General features: G+C 36.6%; 2 protein-coding genes across 2 annotated transcripts in view; one reads left to right on the top strand and one right to left on the bottom strand.

Moving 5' to 3' along the window:
- Nucleotides 1-233: 233 nt before the first annotated feature.
- On the bottom strand, nucleotides 234-18,547 carry LOC140166157 (ATP synthase F(0) complex subunit B1, mitochondrial-like). The gene is made up of 7 exons (XM_072189549.1): nucleotides 18,415-18,547; nucleotides 8,214-8,253; nucleotides 7,711-7,853; nucleotides 7,005-7,168; nucleotides 4,425-4,550; nucleotides 3,774-3,953; nucleotides 234-2,098 (listed from the first exon to the last, which is right to left on the bottom strand). The coding sequence occupies exons 1-7, from the start codon at nucleotides 18,440-18,442 to the stop codon at nucleotides 2,039-2,041; spliced, it is 741 nt and encodes a 246-aa protein (XP_072045650.1). The 5' UTR covers nucleotides 18,443-18,547; the 3' UTR covers nucleotides 234-2,038.
- Nucleotides 18,548-19,014: 467 nt separating this feature from the next.
- Nucleotides 19,015-21,208, top strand: part of LOC140166153 (methylosome protein WDR77-like) — a 40,357-nt gene continuing 38,163 nt past the window's right edge. Inside the window, exon 1 of the mRNA XM_072189544.1 lies at nucleotides 19,015-19,167. Within this exon, the coding sequence (XP_072045645.1) occupies nucleotides 19,083-19,167 (85 nt within the window). The 5' untranslated portion in view covers nucleotides 19,015-19,082. The remainder of the gene's footprint in view (nucleotides 19,168-21,208) is intronic.

The raw sequence follows: 21,208 nt of genomic DNA on the forward strand, positions 1-21,208 counted from the left end.
AAGACATTCTTCGTATTCAGAATGCAATTCGATAGGTCTGATGTGCTCTCATGTCCCACAAAAATGCTGTCGAAACGCTCATTCCAGTTCCCTTGTGTTCAAAGGCCTAAGATATCACATATTTCAACGGTTTCGCTGTGAAAATAAAATAAAAATCCCTACAATTCTATGATAATACTATCCTTTCTATATAAACTACAGTGCGTAGATAAAACAACACGGAAAGCAAGACATTATACTTTTGATGTACCAGATTTAATTATTGCAAACAAGTACAGCCAGCTGACAAAATACAGAGATTCATTCTAATTGAACACATATGAATAAATACTTGATTTAGATACAAGTTACTGACAAATTCTCTGCGAACTTGAAGTCTAAAAACTTGGCAGGGAGGAAGTTTAAGAGGAGTACCAATTCTGTGATTTCTGTTCTAGTATTTGTTCATACTAACATTTCTGACCACAGATTTTTACGAATCTCCAACAACCAACATTTATCTACCCATTTATCACTGGGACAGTGACATTAAAGTAAGATTGGTCCTATATAATATCTATAAGTATCAGATGTTTTTAAGTACAGTAATAGCTACAATCAAAGAAATTAATGTTGGCACACTCTGGCATAACAACTGTAAATCGCTGCCCCTCTCCCCAATTCAATGTTGATGAAAGCAATTTTGACATTGGGCTCTCCAGTCCCTGAAAGCAATTTAGACATTGGGCTCTCCAGTCCCCCCAACATTGGTTGAGGAGGAATGTGGGAGGGAAGGGGAAAGGGGATGGTTTGTACTTCTCATCAAACATAGTTATACTAATTTCACTGACCCCTCAGAGCTGCAATGAAGAGTTCCAACATATTGTCAAAGTGTGCCAACTATATATTTCTTTGATTGTAGATGTACTTGACTCTGTATTTTGACAATCTGCACACACAAGGAGGTATAATCTTGGTAAAATCATTGGTATCACATCAACCACTCAAAATAATCTTTCTTACGGTACATGGGAAATTACAATCATCAAATGGTCTTTTGTTGTTACATTTTAATGAAAATAATGGGTTTGTAATGATGCTAACCATTGCTTAACAAAACTGCACATGACAGCAAACTTATTATATTCAATTTGAATGACTGACATTGTTTTTAAAACAAAATGATGGTCATATATTTATGTGCAAACTTGCCTTACAAATATATATGAACGAATGGCATGCTGTTCGTAAATGCCAAAGTCTGCTCATCAAATTCCTTTGAACTATCTTTTTTAAGTTTTTGGTATATTCTTTGTGAAAGCCTACACAAAATTAGCCTATTGTCAGACTTCATTGAGGGAGTTGACAGCTTTATTCTGTAAACTGTATAATCCTGTTTTTGATACAAGGCCAACTTTGGAGGCTTACACAAAGGCAATACCAAGTTTTGATCTGCAGAAAAGTTTTAGGATAGTGCATGTCTAAATGAGCATGATAATTATTCTCAGGTTCATAATTCTGAGGGGTCATTTGTCCCAAAGTTCACTTCACTTCTCTGAAAATAAAATGTGATGTGTTAATTCCAAACAAGAAAATTGAGCCACCTGCTAAATTTGGGAAAAAACAGATATTCAAAATTTTGAAGCTTTAGAATTATGAACACAAATAGAATAAGTATACCTCATTTATCATGTTTATTAATTAATTTCTTAAGTCAGCATGCGGTCAAACACCTTACAAAACAAACACAAAAGTTTGTTTTGCAAAGAAGTCTTTGATGAAATCAGGATCTCTTCGAAAAATGTTGCGATGGTTAGTGACAAGCATGCATACCAATCCAGTGAGAAGTATGTACATGAAATGCCATTATCAGTCTTCATCTTTTTGTCTTATTATTGTAACAGGTGTTCAAATACACCTGTTTCTGTTTGGTGTACAAGTGAAGACAACGATGATGACATCACTCTATACTTCCGTCTATTTGATGTGGGTCATTAATTCCATTCCTTTGTAAAGTTTTCTAATTTACAGTTCAATATTCTTTGTGATTAAACCTGCATTATGCAGTGACAGCCATACCCTTCAAATCTGTGATGCACTTGTCCAGCAATTCCTTTTCCTGAAAACAAACAAACAAATGAAGCACAATCAGAAAACACATACAAATTGATCCTTTCTAATACATAACAATTACCACCATATAAAAGGTTACTACAATGTATTCATATAACTAAGAATAAGATGAAAAAAATAAACACACCTAGTAAATAGTTGGCCAAAACAAAGTGTTTCCTGTAGGTGGTAAGAAAACCATTTGCGAAATATTTTTTATTTATTTTACTTAGATCAAGATTTATTCTAAAATATGCCTCACATTGTACATCAGTTCATGTCATTTATAAAATACCGTATTCCCTCTGATAAATGCCCCTGGGGCCGGAGCCGGGGGCTGTGGGCATTGCATTTTAGGTGTTAATTAAAGGTCTCTTTTACAATGACAATTCCCAATAAAAACATTATAATTAAAGACAGAGATAAAAAGAATTTATCGCGTCTGATGTCACTGTCAATTACGATCCTTGATTGGTTTACACAGGTTAATAGCGCGTAAAAGGAAGACCGATCTATCTGGTGCTGATCGGAGAAAAGGAATAGCAGCAAATGGCGAAAAATGATGTACTTTTACAAGGCAAAAAGCAGCTTTTCTAGGCATTGTTGATATAGTGCCTTTGCGAAAGAAAGTTTCCTACTATAAAGACCTAACTTTTGAGATGGTTTGCATGTTTGAAGGTGCAAAATTAACAACAAGGCGCCCGTTTATACCGCCGCGTTCAGCAAGTCATCATCACAACACTTGTAAACAAACCGTGCTCGAATTTGATTGACAGATGACGTCAGACGCGATAAATTCTTTTTCTTTCATTATAGTATCATCTGGCAGTGCTGCGGTGCTCCACAAACAATAAGGATCATCATGTAGTTGATTTTAAATTGGTCGTTAGAGAGGATTCAAACAAAAAATAGGGAGGTTTTCAAAATTACATGCAATTTCAATGGCACATAACTTGCCAGAAATAGGGAGGTTGCCAAATTTGGGTGTCAAAATGGACAAAAATGTTTCCAAAAATAGGGAGCCTCCCTCAAAAATAGGGAGGGTTGGCATCTCTGCTTTACTAGCATAATCAGCCAGTCAAATTGAATTTGCATTTTTAATCATTCATGTGTGTCCATTGAATAAACTTTCAAGTCAATTTCAAATATCTCTGAAACAACTTCAATGTCACTGATAGTCTAAAACACCCATGAGGCCAAGAAACAAAATAGTTTGATCACCCATAGATCCCTTCTGATCGGTCTGTCAGAATTTATTTTATAACTTTTTGAAAGGACATACATGTAGCCAAATCTTGTATGCCTAATTAGCTTAATTACTAGCCAAAAAGGGTTGAATTCTCTACTGTATACCACTTTCAGGGATGATAGCGGCCTCAAAGTGACTTTGAAAAGTCTGAAAAAGTGCGTAAATTTGGGCTATAAAGTCTAAAAACAGGCTGAATATAAATAAAAATGCGGAAATTTGAATAACATAAAGTAGGAAATCCAACTTTTTTTTTTGGGCCAGACTCAAATTAATTGATGGTAATCCTCTGTCCCAACTGAATTTGAGATTGAAATAAAATTGTGACTTTTTGCTGGTGTAAATGAGTCAAAGACACAGCCGACTTTCCAATGTGGCACCACACACATCCATGCGATTACTTCACTGTTCAAATCAAAGTGGGACATGAGCCTACCTGTTTTGGTGTGATACTCTGGACGACATTCTTCTCAATCCATCTGACCATATGTTGCTGCTGCATACGAGTCTGCAGATTCTCCATGTCTACATGGTAATCCAGCCTCTTCTTGACAGCATTAGATAAGGCCAGTTGTCTTTCCCTGAACTCAATCTCAAGCTGCATGGCAACATTTTCCTGGAAAAAAATAACAACGGGAAGATGGGTAGATGAACACCACCGTAGCTACAAATCACCCTTTTAACCTGCTGGGTACTGAAACTGTCGACTGTCCATTTGAAAATGACAAGGGGTCTAACATAGCCCTCAGCCAAGATTTTTTGGCACTTTCAGATATGCACACCATTTATAAATGAAAAGAACCAGACCGGACCAGAGCCACAAGGTGCTATGCGGCTTATTTTATGTTAATGAAATAACAAAGTCCAACCAAAAGTTATATGCTAAAACTTCTAGAAAGTTTTGGTTTCAATGGTGAAGGTTATGTGCGCCTTATTCTTGAGTATATGCAGATGTAACCTGGCACTCCTTGTTGACAACAAATCAAACAAAGTCACTTTACATCCAACACTGGGTATATTGTACAACACATGGGGGTCTACCTGAGGAAGGGAGGGAGTATGTTTCTTTCTTTATATCGGCACCTACCCTCTTTGCATCAAAGAAATGATGCCTTCCGTATAGACACAAAATAAAAATAAAATCTTCTTCAACGTTATCAGTAAATTCTTTAAGTTGCGTCTCTTTCCATTCATAAGCATCCTTGAGCTGAGTCTAAAAATGAAAAAAAAAATGAGAATATGTTGTTAGCTTGCTACAAAAAATTACATCTGAGGGGTAATTGTTTCTTCATTACAAAATTGCCAGGGGTGTAATATGGTGCTATCGTTGCATTGCTGCAATGATAGAAGGTTAATGAAGAGATACAAGACTTCCAATCAAGGAAAAAGTAGCTGGCACACCTTGACAATATGTTGGAACTCTTCATTGCAGCTCTGATAGTTATGTTTGATGAGATGTACAAACCTTTCCCTCTCCCATTCCCCTCAATCAATGTTGGGGGGGGGGGGACTGGAGAGTCCGATAGAAAAGTGCTTTCATCAACATTGAACTGAAGGAGAGGGGTGGTGATATATATTTAGTATGCCAGAGTATGCCAACATTTATTTCCTTCAGGTGGGGAAAGGGGTCTTTTCTTCAATCAGAGCCTGATTGGTTACACTAGGATCCACAACATGCTCATCTATCAGGGGCACAGTTCTTAACCCCAATACATGTGTACATTCATTGAATGACCTTTGAAAAATTGGGTACACAAACTCATACTCTGCAACTTGAGGTCAAATTTTGCACTATGATTATGTAATTGAGGTCATCAGACTACGCCATTGGGATGAGGCTATTGTGGTCCATAGTGTTGTGACTTTCTTATCCAAGGCCTGTCAAATACCGGTCATTAGCTTTTTTTGTAAGTTACATGAGTGGAATCTGATGCTGTATGAATTGATCTTCACTAAAAGACAATCTCAATAATTTTTGATTCTACATGTAGCTTATCAGGTATTCTGTACATTACGTACCTAAGGCGACGAAAAAAGAAATCACTAAATTTTGATCAAAATCAATCCAATTTGGCTGAAAAATGGGTGATTCTAATTGCATGCAGCTAATAACAAAATGTGATAATGCAAAATCTGGATCGGTTGGGCCCATAGGATAGGGTTATTTTGGCCTAAAAGTAAAACTTTCTAAGATTCACAATATCTGTTAGCACAAAAGTTTGCCCTGTAGTGTTCCCCACGACTTCTCTCTCGGAAAATATATTTCTTTATTATTATTATGCCTTCCTTGAGGATTTTCTCAAAAACAGGAATCTGTTTAAATGCTAGCTGGATGGATTCCTTGTATCAAATACTTCCTGAAAATGTTAACTTTTATATATAAACTGGCCTTAAAAAGAAACTTATAATTTTCCACAAGGTCATATCTTAAAATCCTCTCAATAAAAATGAACAAAAATTGCACACAGGATTACTTCAATACTCTACTCTAAACACATGTCAGTAACCATGCAGTTGTCCAACTGACACAACAGCAAAATGCACTGACATGGAACACCTTCCTGGACCAACATTCACATCCCAACAGATTTCTTTTGTTGGGTTCCAATATTCGTCTGTACATGAACAAAAATTGCACACAGGATTACTTCAATACTCTACTCTAAACACATGTCAGTAACCAAGCAGTTGTCCAACTGACACAACAGTTAAATACACTGACACGGAACAGCTTCCGGGACCACATTCACAGGCGAATAATTGGAACTCAACAAAAGAAATCTGTTGGGATGTGAATTTTGGTCCAGAAAGGTGTTCCATGTCAGTGCATTTTGCTGTTGTGTCAGTTGGACAACTGCTTGGTTACTGACATGTGTTTAGAGACGAGTATTGAAGTAATCCTGTGTGCAATTTTTGTTCATTATTATGGAGAGGATTTTAAGATATGACCTTGTGAAAAATTATAAGTTTCTTTTTGAGGCCAGTTTACTTACCATCATTTTTTTAAATTACAGGTAGAGACACAATAAAAAAACATGATCTAAATTATGGACTCGAGGAAGGCATACAAAGTATAGACCAGGGCTCCAAAATAGCGGCGCGAGCCAAATGTGGCGCCCGTGGCTTCCCGAGTGGCCTTGGCGCCCGTTTAGATAAAAAAAAAAATTAATAAACAATGCGATTCCCATGTTATCCTTGTAAAGACAGACTAAAATAGTACAAAATGTTGCACCAAATGACGTCATTTGCACCTCAAATTTAAAAAAATCTATAGCTTCAGAGGGGGGAAACCCCTCTGACTACCCCCGCGAATTCGCAGCCATTGAGTGGCGCTTTGCAGTTTTTTTAAAATTTCATGTGGCGCTTCAACAAATCTATTTGAGGAAGCCTGGTATAGACGAATCCGACAAGCTCAGTGATGGCAAGGATTAAGTCGGCCATAGCTGGGGGGCTAAACTAGCTTAGTTCGTTTGGATTGCGATCCAAGACGCCCACTATCGCGAGCGCATTGGAGCGCGTAGCACTTGCACCGCGTCATGGGAGCGGTAAACGCTGCACGCCTATGATACTGGCGTCACGTAAAATGGATGGATAGCCCTCAGCTATGGCTGTCAGTGAGGTGTAGCTCGTCGGATTCGTCTATAGTACCCGCACTACCGGTACTTACCTCCCTCTGGGCATCCATATATGCTGCTATCATGGGACCAAATTTCTTTATACTGTAGATGATGATTCCAAATATAGCTATACCATGCATTGTCTCAGGCCCAAGTATATAAATTTCTTTGTTGAGCAGAAACAAGACAAGACCTGTGCCAAAAACATATGGACCTGCAATAGAACAAAACAAGCTCTAGGTGTTAATATTATAGAATTCGTATTTTTGATCAGCCCCAGAGTATCTAGTTGAGCTCAGACAGGCTTGATGAGATAAACTAAGTTAGTACTTAATATTATCTACCAACTCCAACAAATTGGACAGTAAAAATATTCTGGGCAGCATGGTTCAAACTTGGGGGGGTATGGATTTTATTTCAGCAAATTTGAAATCCACACCAAAATAACACCCCAGAGTAGAGCATTTGAATGTTCTAGCGGGTGTAGTTTGAAAGAAACAGCCTCTTAAAGTTGGACTTTCAAGTACGCTTTTCATGCCAACCCCCTCCCAAATTTCAATTTGACGCTGTGCGAATTCTCATTGCTATCAATACCCAAACTGAGAAAAATACCCATGAGGTATGGTGTACACCCCTTGTTGAGTAGGTGTAGAGTGTAGCAAATCTTCCCTGATCACTGCAATATTCTCAAGATAATAGCTTTTGATAGTCTAAATAGTCTACAAAATTGTGCATGCAACTTATTTAGTTACCCACCTGTGACCCCTGTTTTTGGGTAGAACATTTGGAACCATTCCTCTGGGATGAAGCCCATGCGGACTTTGTCTGGAAGCTCAGGTAATTTGTAGCCTAGACGTTCCTGGCTGGTGTGGAACATCAACTTGGGTGCTGCCACAACACTGGACAAGAAAGAGGTATTTAATCCAAATGAAAATGAGTAATTTGTGCAGGGTTTAATAATGTACAATACGGTACTTTAAAACTATCAAATAAAGATTTGGCCAATTAGAGATCAATTTTAGATTAAAAACATCAACAACCTTTCATCATATTTTACATTTTGTCCAATTGTACACATGCACACAAGAATTCATACACATTTTGTACCATATTCATTCTTCAGGATACAAATATTTTCAAAACATTTGATCCTAGATATATTTAGGTCAACAGTTTATCCTACATGTAGTTAACTACTTGTACAATGTATGTATATTTTAACAAATTTAGTTGAACATAAAATGTGTATTTGCACTTACCATGGCTTAGAGGTCCTCAATAATGTTGGCACAATTGCCCCTGAAAGTGAAGAGAAAGATAATCATTTTTTGCTCACTTTCCAAAATCATGTTCACTGGTAACTCCAAAGAGTATCGTACATTTAGTTATTATACTTAGTAAGCAAGCATATGTAAACATTCCACGGTCATATCGTGACACGAATGCAAGGCCAACATAAGGTCATGTTTTTTGAGGTGGGCACCCAAAAAAGGTGGAGCTGTCACATTTTCCAAAAAAAAATTTCTTCTTCTTCATATATTTTTGCTAAAATCCATCATGAGTCATTCCATGCCAACTCAACATGAAAGTTAACCCATACTCATGGATTTTTTTCTTATTTTGTGTACTGGTAGATACTATTGAGAAATGAAAAACCTGAAAATTGGAGGTCGTAACTCCCTTTCGTTTCCTCGTTACAGCAATTTGAAATTTAGGGGGGCCACGCGAAAATAACGCATCGCGAGGTCTACTTTGATTTTCAAGGTGGCGTAATTTCAAAAGTATATATCCCACACCCCTGAAAATTTGTATTCTGGGCTAACTTTTTGTGTAGAATCCAAATATGCAACTTAGAAGTTAATAGGATATACCATATTGAAGATATGATGGTCTAAATATAGCCGAAAATCAAAGCTGGGCCCACTTCAGGGGGGTCGTATCACCAAAACCCAAAATATTTTTAAGTCCCAAATTTTGTCATCTTTAGTATGCACCCCCTACTACTCACACACAAAAGAAAGAGCCAATTCCAACTTGTTCAACTGAGTTACAGGTCTTCAAAAATGAACAAAATTCATTTTGGCCCTAAATAGACCCCCCTGAAAGTCCACATCAGACACCTCGAACCAACTTCTGTTTGATATATGTTTGAGATATATTAAGCTACTTGCAGGTTCATATTATGCACTATGTGGGGAGAGCCTCGAACTGGCAGCATACATGAAAGGAAGAATTATGTAACCTTACACAGAACGTTATGACTAGTTCAATTCCCATTCATGTATGCTGCCAGTTCGAGGCTCTCCCACACATAGTGCATAATGGCGAACTGCAAGTAGCTAATGCTCATACAATGTAGCCAGAGAAGTTTCAATCTGGTTTCTTGATTCCTTCACTTTGAATCAACAGCATCCTTATTACAGACATGCCAACTTTGAAATCCAGATTTCCGTACTCAGAAGAACAAAAATCCGTATTTTGCACCCTAAAACCGTATTTTTTAAATATGTACCTTTTGCATACATGCCAACCCCAGAAACCCCAAAAGTAGAACACATAATTGCGAGGGAGCACATAACAGCCGGGGTTCTGGGGCCCACCTTACAAATTTGCAATCAAATTTGGCAATACCAAAGAACCATTCCATCAAAGTAATAAATCAATACAGAAAGATGCTTCCTTTACGAGTTATCACTCATTGAAAGTGCTACTTTGCTATACTTTACATAGAAAGCAGCCATCTTAAAGTCGTCATATTTCCTTAATTACATGACCGATCCAGCTGATTTTCGGATATGTGATGCACAGTTGAAAATTAATTATTAAAAGATTTGGTGACCTCAGTCGACCTTTGACCTTGTATGTGACCTTTGACCTCACGAAATTGGATAAAGTATGTATTTCTGGAAACACTGGGTTTTGTTACTTCTAATGTTGTTAGAAGCATGCTTTGTTAAAACTTTTAAGTTCAGAAAATCATTGATCATCTGAATCATCATCATCATCATCATTATAGTATCAGTCTAAGATCAGGTTTTGTTCATGTTTCCAAAAAAAAATTAAACAGTTTAATGCCAATGTCAATTAGAAGACTGTACAGGGTATAGCAGTTGTCTATGTATGGTTAAAGAAAAATATTAAAAATATTAATGTGCACTGCTGCACCATTGAGAAAACTAAGTCGGAAAGCATCTTGTAGGCTCATTCTTTTGCAGACCTAAATAGTTAACTAAATACCTCCAGAAGATATAGCATGTGTAGCAGTTAGATGAAGATGCTTAATAAAAATATTAATGAGCATGAAAAATCCGCATCCGCAAGTCAGGAGAAAATTATTTCGGAAACCATCTTGTAGGCCTATAAATATTTCTTTAATGTGCATGCATCGTGCGAAAGTCGGAAGTAAAAGGAGGTCGGAAACCTTCTTGTAGGCTTATTCTTTTGCACCAATATAGCTAAATAGTTAACTAAATACTCTCAGAAGACATAGCATTAGGTGGTTAATAAAAAATATTAATGTGCATGAAAAATGTGCAAGTCAGAAGAAAATTATTTCGGAAACCATCTTGTAGGCTTATTAAATATTTCTTTAATGTGCATGCATGGTGCGAAAGTCGGAAGTAAAAGGAGGTGGAAACCTTCTTGTAGGCTTATTCTTTTGCACCAATAGAGCTAAATAGTTAACTAAATACCCTCAGAAGACATAGCATTAAGTGGTTAATAAAAAATATTAATGTGCATGAAAAATGTGCAAGTCAGAAGAAAATTATTTCGGAAACCATCTTGTAGGCCTATAAATATTTCTTTAATGTGCATGCATGGTGCGAAAGTCGGAAGTAAAAGGAGGTCGGAAACCTTCTTGTAGGCTTATTCTTTTGCACCAATAGAGCTAAATAGTTAACTAAATACCCTCAGAAGACATAGCATTAGGTGGTTAATAAAAAATATTAATGTGCATGAAAAATCTGCAAGTCAGAAGAAAATTATTTCGGAAAGCATCTTGTAGGCCTATTAAATAATATTTTTTTAATGTGCATGCATCATTGAAAGTCGAGAGAAAAACGATGTAGGTAACCACTTTAACAGACCAAGAAAGTGGTCAAATGATACCAGTAATTCAGTCGATAGTCTAATCTTGCAGCTGTTTATCTTTTTAAGACACAACATTTTAATATGTTGGTCAAAATTCTGGAATTCCGTATTTTTTTGGGGGTGACCGTACTACCGTATTTTGCACGTTTTACCGTACAAAATACGGTGAAACCGTACTAGTTGGCATGTCTGTTATTACCATTGCTCTCTATTGTGAAAAGTGTGTTGACCCCATTTTCTTAACTGGCCTGTAACTCAGCTGAACAAGTTGGAATTAGCTCCTTCTTTTGTGTTTGAGTAGTAGGGGGTGCAGGCTAAAGATGACAAAATTTGGACCCTAAAAATATTTTGGGTTTTAGTGATACGACCCCCCTGAAGTGCGTCCAGCTTTGATTTTCGGCTATGTTTAGACCATCATATCTTTAATATGGTATATCCTATGAACTTTTAAGTTGCATATTTGGATTCTACACAAAAAGTTAGCCTAGAATACAAATTCTCAGGGGTGTGGGATATATACTTTTGAAATTACGCCACCTTGAAAATCAAAGTAGACCTTGCGACGCGTTATTTTCGCGTGGCCCCCCTAAATTTCAAATTGCTGTAGCGCGGAAACGAAAGGGAGTTACGACCTCAAATTTTCAGGTTTTTCATTTCTCAATAATATCTACCAGTACACAAAATAAGAAAAAATCCATGAGTATGGGTTAACTTTCATGTTGAGTTGGCATGGAATGACTCTCATGAAGAAATGGTTTGGTCTCATTTTGAAGATAAAATTATTAATCTAATGAAATAGTAACAAATACAGTTGAACAAATGTATTAATTAATTACAACCGCTTTATTAAGCTAATTAGCTAGGGGTGGAGCCGGTAGAGGAGGAGCCGGTAGAGGAGGAGCTCTGTGTAAATCACAGAAGTTGGTGTTCAATAATAAAATATACTAGGCGGTTACCCCTATTTGGCGGTTCTCGGCTGGGCGCGATTACCTGGCTGATAGTGACTGTACCTACCAAGTTTCATGCTCATATGACAGTTTTACTAATTTGACCTCAGATGACCCCTGGTGACCCCAAAATGACCTTCCAAAAATTTGGCTCTAAATGTTGACTGTACCCACCAAGTTTCATGCCTATACGACAGTTTTGACTAATTTGACCTCAGATGACCCGTTGGTGACCTCGGATCGGGTGACCCCAAAATGACCTTCCAACATTTTGGCTCTAAATATTGTCTGTACCCACCAAGTTTCATGCCCATATGATAGTTTTTACTAATCTGACCTCAGATGACCCCTGGTGACCTCTTAACCGTAGGTCTGAAGAAAAGGTCACTGTGGAAACTTTTATTTGTTAGTCCAATGTCCACCTACCCACCAAGTTTGAGCTCCATAGGGGTAGTTTGAAATTTTTACCTTTTTGACCTATGACCTCTTCACTGTAGGTCTGACGAAAAGGTCACCATGGAAACTTTTGTTTGTTCATCCAAGGTCCACCCACCCACCAAGTTTGAGCTTCACAGGGGCAATTGGAAATTTTTACCTTTTTTGACCTATGACCTCTTAACCGTAAGTCTGACGAAAAGGTCACCATGGAAACTTTTGTTTGATAGTCCAAGGTCAACACAATGGCATGGCTAGATTTGCCATTTAAAGTGTTTGAAATTAGACTTCAATTGAACTTGACCCGTCCTTGACCTTTGACCTTAAAAAATATAAACTTGTTCTTTCTCATATCAAGCTGCACCCACCCACCAAGTTTGAGCCCCGTATGACCTACGGCGGCCTCACATTAGCAGTCACAGACAGACAAACAGACAACTCTACAGAGAATAGCGTATTATTATATAGATGCACTTTGTTGCCTAGTGGAAGTAAAAATGCATTTGCATAATGTTAATCTTATTTTTAACTTTCTATAACTATAATTGCCTAGCTAATCTTAATAAACTTAGTAATTAAGGATTTAACAAGCTTTTAATTAATGCAGGGGAATGTGTGTCATGCAATACAATGGGCTTTAAATTTTGCATGCATGAAGAAAGGAATGAAAATAAATCTCATCTGTCATAAATAGATCTTTTAAATTGTTTTATCTTTATCTAGGCTATTGTGCATCTATATGCCTACATGTACATACCATTGTTACAATTTATTCACTGTAAAAATGATTTTTGAAACACCCTATATGGAATTGGATATTTAAATGTGATCATATTATAGCAATTCTTTAAACTATTTTGTTTCCAAATTTGAAGTGCATTTGCTTACAAATGGCACTTCTAAGGGAAATTTTACAATAAATTAAACAATTTAAAATGCAACTTTTTCACACCCTGTATATAACACAATGGGCTTTAAAACAAATATAGTGCAAACTAAATATTTAATGAAAGGACTAATTGTGTACAATCCAAATATCAAGTTCATTTTCCAATTTAATATACTATGTAGAAATATTGGAGTGGTAAAGAAATGTAATTTTTTAGGTATTTTTCAATGGAATCACCCTGTATATACTTTTGGCACACCCTGTATATCCACTCAACTTAACAGATTTACAATCCTGACAATATATGCTTTCTAAAAATAGGCCTATATACTTTTACATAGTTTGGGTGAAAACTTTTTGAAATATAATCAGAAATGCAAGATGTGGCGCAATTGGGTCCCACCCAAAAAACATGACCATAAGGAAAATACGGTACCGGTAAATGAAAACACAAATAAAAAAATTCCTCTTTATTAGGCCATCTTAATTAAATCCTGTGTCTCAAAGCTTGTGAGAAATTGAAAACCTATGCGGAATGCGGTTTTTGTTTATTTGTTTTATGTGTCAGTTCAGGATTTCGGACAAGAATGTCAAAAGCTTCAAACTGATACCAAACATGAAGTATTTCCGGGTCAAACAACAGGGGTCGAAATAAGCGATAGCCCGATAGCCATGGCTATTAGGTTTTCTGTCGGGCTATTGGGTTTTATCTCCATGTAGCCCGTCGGGCTATTGACACTCGCTGTCGTGTGTAAGCTCCACACATGCCTGACAATTCAAAAGAATCCGATATTTCAGGAAGCAATCACCATGATCACACAGAATTTGTCACTCATTGAACATGTTGAAAGCTTTTATTCTTCGTTGATTAAATTCTAAATCTCAAGAAAAGTCTGGCAAGTTCACCTTTTTCTTCAAAGATTCAATTTGTGTAATGTAAATCATTCATGAAATAAAATGTACAGGTATTATGGGGGGGTAAGGGTTACTCACTAATAACTGAATATTTGAACAAACAATTGGTTTGAATTGTGCGAAAACAATGTCTTTTTTCAGGGCTATTGAATTTCCTTCAGGGCTATCAGAAAAAATGGCTAGATAGCCCGGATGGCTATCAGGAAATGGTCCCTGATTTCTACCCCTGAAACAAGAGAGAACAAATGGATTTTAATGTCAACAAAGTGAACAAACACATCAGTTAAACTTCAAAATGGCGGCGCTTGGTGAAATCACGGAGCAGATTTTACACCACAGTCAGCTGATTTGACAATTTTTTTTTGGAATGTAAATTTATTACCGTACAATTAAATGTAAAAAAGACGACGGTAAATGAAAGGAAATATTCAAAACTTCTTGTAATTTTTTAGAGATACATTTTCAATGAAAATTTCCATGCTAAGCAACAATTTTTTGAAAGGGTATTTCCCCATGCGTTCAGATAGGAATTCCCCCATACCGGTACCTATTTAGAGTGATATGATCATGTGTAATTTACTGACAAATCGATGCACTCAAACTGAGATGGGTCTTCGGTGCCGACTTAAAATAGGGCAGCATCAATAACGAAAATGTCATACCGATAAATGACACGTCTGTTTTGCCCGTTTTTAAAGTGTGCCTTGCGAACTATCATCCATCATGTAGGTATGCTAGGTGAATTCAAATTTGCCATCAAACTGCATCATTTTACATATCAAATTAAAGCCATTGAGTAAAGAAAGCCAAAACTGAAAACATTTTTGTCATAGCACTTTCCGTAAGAGGTTTAAATCTTGTCAAAGATTGACTTTTATCAAAAAGATTCAGCTAGCAAAATTCCCCAAAACGGCATTTCGGGGGGTGTTTCTAGATCTTAGTCTCATAGCGATAGCAGCTTTTTTTAATGAAACAACTATCAAAATACCTCTAAAATTCCATGTGCGACTTGATTATCACCATAAAAATCATATATTTGGGTCAAGTGAAGTATAGAAAACATATGTAGGTTTCCTTCACCGCCTATTCTCGAAAAAAAAAAAAGCAAATTTCTATGTAAATATGCATTGTGTTTGGGCCCCGGTCTCAGCGAATTTCGCTGACTAGCAAATGTGTTAACTATAGAGTTGGGCGACTATCACTTTTTTCCTAGTCGACAGCAAATAGTCGCGACTACGACTATAGTCGTGACTATCTGTGGTTAAAATTGGACTGAAAAATCGGGTGAAAGATTGGTGGCAATTTAGTATTTATAATGCATGATTACAGGACCCGTGATTGCCAGCATCGCATCACAGTTTGCTACACAAACCAGCACTGTTGCGATACAAATTGCTACACTGTATCGCACGCTTATGGCGATGCAAATATTTGACTGTAAAATGCTGTAATATAGGCCTAACTTTTCTGTTTAATTAAATTCACTTGCCACTTTCCAGCAACAGCACAAGAAACTTCATATAATTTCTCAAACCTTCAATATTCCAATAGCGATCTTCGTTCATTTCCATGTTTTGCTGTGCATGAAAATATGTGTAAACATGCCGCTACGGCAGTGCATATTTTCCATGGTATGCTCATGAACGTGTTGCATCGTGCATGTACGATTAACTTTCACCTCCGACCTACGTCACATGACCTCATCTAGACTACTGCATTTGTCGCTACAGGGGTGGCATTGCAACATTACGACTGTTTGTCAGCTAATTTGTTTATTTTCCTGTTGCTTTCTAAATATTCTGTTACCACAATAAGCATAGCTTTTTGAAATTACGTGAAAAGTACTTCTAATCTAATAATATTTTCCTAAATTTTCCCCTTTGGAAAACACTTCTCGGAAGTTCTCGCTGTTTCTTTCCAAAGTTGAAATAATCTCATACCTTCAGTAGTTGGTACAAACACCCAACCTGGGTCTGTACATGCACGCTATGACGCTGCTACACCTGTTATCGCTGCATAAATTATAATCATAATAAGATGTTCGACAGTTCTAATAAGTAATTTTAGTTTTTTAACGGCTTTTATCTTGTGGGAAAGTAGTTCGACAACAAGTCAATAACACCAATTTAATGATGATTTATGGACATTATGATTACTTGTTGGTTAGTGTTAGGCCGTGTAAAATTAATATTTTGGTTCTCGTCCCCTCCCTCCTCAATTACTGGGATTTGTCAGATTTTTTTTTTTTAGATTTTTCAATTTTTTAGACTTTGGAATGATTTATGAAATCTTCATACATATAAATAAGTTTATTAGAGAACAAGCATCACTTCCAAGTCTTTTTGTGGTACTCTTGGGGTTTATCCTCAGAATCTCACATTTGAAAAAAAAAAAAAAAAAGGGCCTCACCGTTTCCTCGAGAACTGTTGAAAAAGACCGAAAACTACTGAAAATGCTAATTTTACATTGGAAAAAAAAACAAAAAAAACACCTCCCTCCCTCATCAATTCATGAAAATCCTCTGGACGAGAACCAAAACATTAATTTTATACGGCCTTACTATTGGTAAGACAATGACTAACATTTTTTCACATTTTTCGCAGTTTTGAGTTTGTATTTGCATATTTGGTTGGTTTTGGTGCGAATAACTGGCACTTTTAAAGTAATTTTTTAACACAAAAATATACTTGCATTAGTCGACTTTTGGTTTTCAATAGTCGTAGTCGCGACTATCAGTAATAGTCGCGACTAACGACTATTGGCGACTTAGTCGCCCAACTCTAGTTAACTAAAGCAGGACCGCGACACTCCGGAGGACAGCAGAGGACAGAAAAATGTGACTCTCCTGCTAGTCTCCTACACAACCAGTTAATTATGTTTTTGTTCATACCGCATACAGTCTGGCCCGCGCCCGAGACTAGCAGGAGAGTCACATTTTCTGTCCTCACATCGGTATAGGCCGTCTGCACGTTAATTGTACGGAGTGTCGCTTCTCTACCTTTATTTTCTCTGACTAAAGTTTGCCTGGGATACCTACATCATGCGCTGAGCTAGACCTGCCTGCATGTCTTCGGTCCTGTCCTTCAACATACTGACATTTACTGGCCCGTTCGACATGCGGCGGTGAATTGGCATCCGTTTCGCAAATAAATTCGGCTTCTTCATCGGCCCATAAAATATGTTATATAAAAAATAAACACCCACATCATGTCTAATATTTACCTCTAAACTACAAGCTTTCCATACGCTGTTGTTAACACTTCACTGTATTCTTCATTTTCTTGTAAAAGCAATTATTTCAGGAGCACTTTTTGTTTTTGTTATATTCTAAGTAGAAGTTGTCGAGAGGAAGTGAGGTTAAAGGTCAAATTTGTCAACACGTGTGGCGTGTTTACAAACTTACACCTTGGGCTGTGTCAGAACAGCATGGACGCGATTTTACAATAGTATATTTATGTAATAATGCTCCCAAAGTCCTATATCTACCTCCAAGCGGTGGGTGACAGTAACGAGTGTTCTGGATAAAAGTTGAATTAAACCTTGGCTGTAAAAATTATATAAAAATTTCAAAATAAAAGGGATGTAGAGCCTCCCTTATTTCCACTTTAAAATTTTGGGCGATTTTTTGGCTATTGGGCGCCATTTCACGGCTATACCCTCGACTTGGGCTAAAAAGTTTTGGCAACCCTGGTCAGAAGTGACGTCACAAAATTCACACCATGTAAACAGTGGGAAACGAAATGTGGAAAGTCCGAAAAAACCCATCAAATTGCAGTATTATAAGTGAAAATATGAAGACATCCATATGCGGATAGTTCGCCGGAGTGTCTGAAGTTCACATATTGGACTACATTTGCGTAAGTTATTTTTGTGATTTAGAGAAAGAAGAATTTTAAGTTTTCGGCAACCGGTAATCATGTGGTATTGGCCTGAATAAGCTTCTTTGCGAAAAGGATACAAATGGACCGATCTGTAACTCGGTAATCAGATAATGTCATAATGTTAAATAAAGATTACCGAGTTACAGTTACTGGAACTAGCGCTGAGCATGCTGAGAAAAGCTTAAATTTTTACTGTAGTTATTAACGGTCTAATTTGTGTCTAATACACGATGTCTGCCCATTTATTTCAAAGAAACTATTTCTGTGATTTCAGGAGAATATGCAAAGGAACTTTTCTTACCACTTCGTAATGCAACACGGGCAAACATTCTGAATATTCAGTCCCCCGATTTTTCCTTTCGTCCGAAATCTACTGAAGATGGTAGCCGGCACCTGCAAAAAAATGAGACCCGTCGGCATATCGACGATTTTGATTGGTTGAAGCGTTTACCTTATTTATATAATTTTTTAATTTTCTACAATTTTTGCCAAGTAACTTCCTAAAAAGTATATTTCGCCATATAATCTAGTAATTTTCATTCTTTTTACTACAAATAATACCTTTAAAATGGTATATTATTGAGATTAGTTTTAAAAATACATCCAATTGCAGCTTAGGAGAGATACGATTTTATTCTTATAATGCTGTTACATTATGGAAAAAAGTAAGACCTAAAATTATTTCCTGAAAATAACTTTAAAATGTAATAAAAAGTATATTTACTAGTTAAGAACAATAAAATCGTAAAAAGCGGTAAGTAACTGTAGTGATAATTACTTTTTATAATATTTTTATCCTTTTCTGTGATCTTTTGAGAAATATAGTTTCTAGTTTTCAAACATCAACCCATATTAAACTTTGACCTTTCTACCAACACATGTGGAAAATAAAGAAAGAGAGTACTACAAGCAGTCCTCAGTAAACAGTACCATATTGAGGTTATATTATCATGAGAATGTTGCTGTGCGATGAGTGCTAACATTACCAACGGGACCTCTTCAAGTTTACCAACATCCATGGAGAGTAATTTGGACGTTTTAGTTCACAATAGAGGTTAGTTGTAATTTGTAATAATTATTTTTGTGTTGACAATTTTCGACCGTCCATGTGGTCTGGACATGGTAAAATTAGGTATGCCAGGTGAATTCAAATTTGCCATCAAACTGCACCATTTTATATATCAAAGTAAAGCCCTTGAGGAAATAAAGCCAAAACTGAAAACCTTTTTGTCATAGCACTTTCCGTAGCAAAGTTACATCTTGTCAAACAAAGATTGACTTGAATTTCATCAATTTAGTTTAGTGAACCTTCTGAACCGGGAATTGGATTGCGTACTTTTTCGATGTCTAGTGAGCAAATTTCTTCAGTATTTTGAGAAAATGATGTCAAATTTTCTATTCTAATTTCTATTTCTATATTGTTTGGTAATAATGTCTTTTGCCAATAGTATGTTTAAAGTTGCAATTTTGCGTTTTTGATCGCAAAGATCGGATATTTTCGTTCCCGATTCGAATTCTGAACCCTTCGCAAGGGTGCCGATTTCGGCAGAACTTTGACGATAGTTTTGCCTTTTGGACACTAAAATGCATTCGATCCTTAATTTTGTTTCAACCGAGTCTTAAATTAGCAAGCACAATAAGGTTGGTACCACTTTTATATACATTGATAAAATTTTAAAGATTTTTTTTCAAGTTTCTAACCGGCGCCAATCGTTAAGTGTGTATTTCCCATTGACATCCAAAATGGCGTAAGCCAGTCCTTAATATAGTTCTAGTAACTATAACTCAGCATCAGGTCCGTAGATGTCATTATGTTTATGATAAAGACTGAAGTCTTGCTGGCAAGACTAGTCCTTAATATACATTGGTACGGCGTATATAGGACTGGCAAGCGAGTCTAATTTAGTTCCAGTAACTGTAATAGTCTAATAGACCAGTACAGGCATAACGGTGAATTCAACGATCGATGGATCCACCGACATCGGCGGATTCACCGTTCATGATGACATTGAGTCAGGCAACAAAATTCTACAAAATTTCAGAATTCAGTACAAAATAAATTTATTTTATTATTTTGGATGTTGGTTTTATACTGATTTTTAAGTGAAGAAAATCGATCTTAAATGTCGCGTTAATTGCCGTGGCAGAATCGGTGTGCGAATTGCCATTTTGTTTTATTGTTTTTCATCGCCTCTGCGCATGTGCAGCACTACATTTTAATATTCATGTGCGGGTCATCGGCAAAATGGCCGAATTTCCAAATCCTCATGACAACTTTTTCCATGATATTTATCCATTTGCATTCGAGTGATGAGGCTAAAAATTAATTAATTTACATATGCATTGCAACCTTTACACCTTTGACCCCACATTTTTCCAAATTTTTAAAAATCAACCACAAATGATTGCAGTACTTCACTCTAGGTCAAGGGACTCTCTAAATCCGCAAAATATTTTTTTTAAACGCAATTTTTAATTTTGTTGATTTGTTAATTTGTTAATTTTTAATTTTTTTCAAATTTTTTAAATGATGGTAGCACTTGATGTTAGGTCCAGGGCAGTGTTTACTCTCTCTGGAAATTGGGTGCGCCAAATGAAACATTTTCTTCCCAAATTGGCCCAATTTTGTCTCAGTAATTCCCCAAATTGATTAATTGTAATACAGTATTGCAAATTTGTTTGCGCCCGAAAATAATTTTCACTGGGCCAAAATTGAGACATACGGCCTCTGAGTAAACACTGGTCCAGGGACTCTCCAAATCCGCGGGAAAAAAAATCGCAACTAAGCCTAATTGCAACAAAAAAAATCGTGGATTTTTGCGTTTTTTGGAAAATCGGGGTGCGTTTTTTGGCCTCCAAAATCGTGTATTCTTAGCAGGCCTAACCTACCTGTTCTTTTAAAATTTCTATGTAAATATGTATTGTGTTCTAGGCGAAATTGGCTGACAAGCAATATGTGTTAATTAAGTTTTGCCTGGCATACCTATTTAAATGTTGATGGATCGACCATTCCATGCATGCATGATTGGTGATGTTCATCAGATCATGAGATCAATGATCATGTCATGATATGTACATATATACATGGTTGCAGA

This window comes from Amphiura filiformis, chromosome 12 (assembly GCF_039555335.1).
Source record: "Amphiura filiformis chromosome 12, Afil_fr2py, whole genome shotgun sequence".
In the NCBI taxonomy this organism is placed as follows: Eukaryota; Metazoa; Echinodermata; class Ophiuroidea; order Amphilepidida; family Amphiuridae; genus Amphiura; species Amphiura filiformis.

Bases quoted from the DNA above. Each gene is read 5' to 3' on its own strand.
- LOC140166157 (XM_072189549.1), bottom strand. From the start codon at position 18,442: ATGTTTGCCCGTGTTGCATTACGAAGTG. The intron at 7,854-8,213 runs GTAAGTGCAAAT...TTTCTTGTCCAG, and splicing joins TTGAGGACCTCTAAGCCATG to TGTTGTGGCAGCACCCAAGT. The intron at 4,551-7,004 runs GTAAGTACCGGT...TTTCATTTTTAG, and splicing joins ATATGGATGCCCAGAGGGAG to ACTCAGCTCAAGGATGCTTA.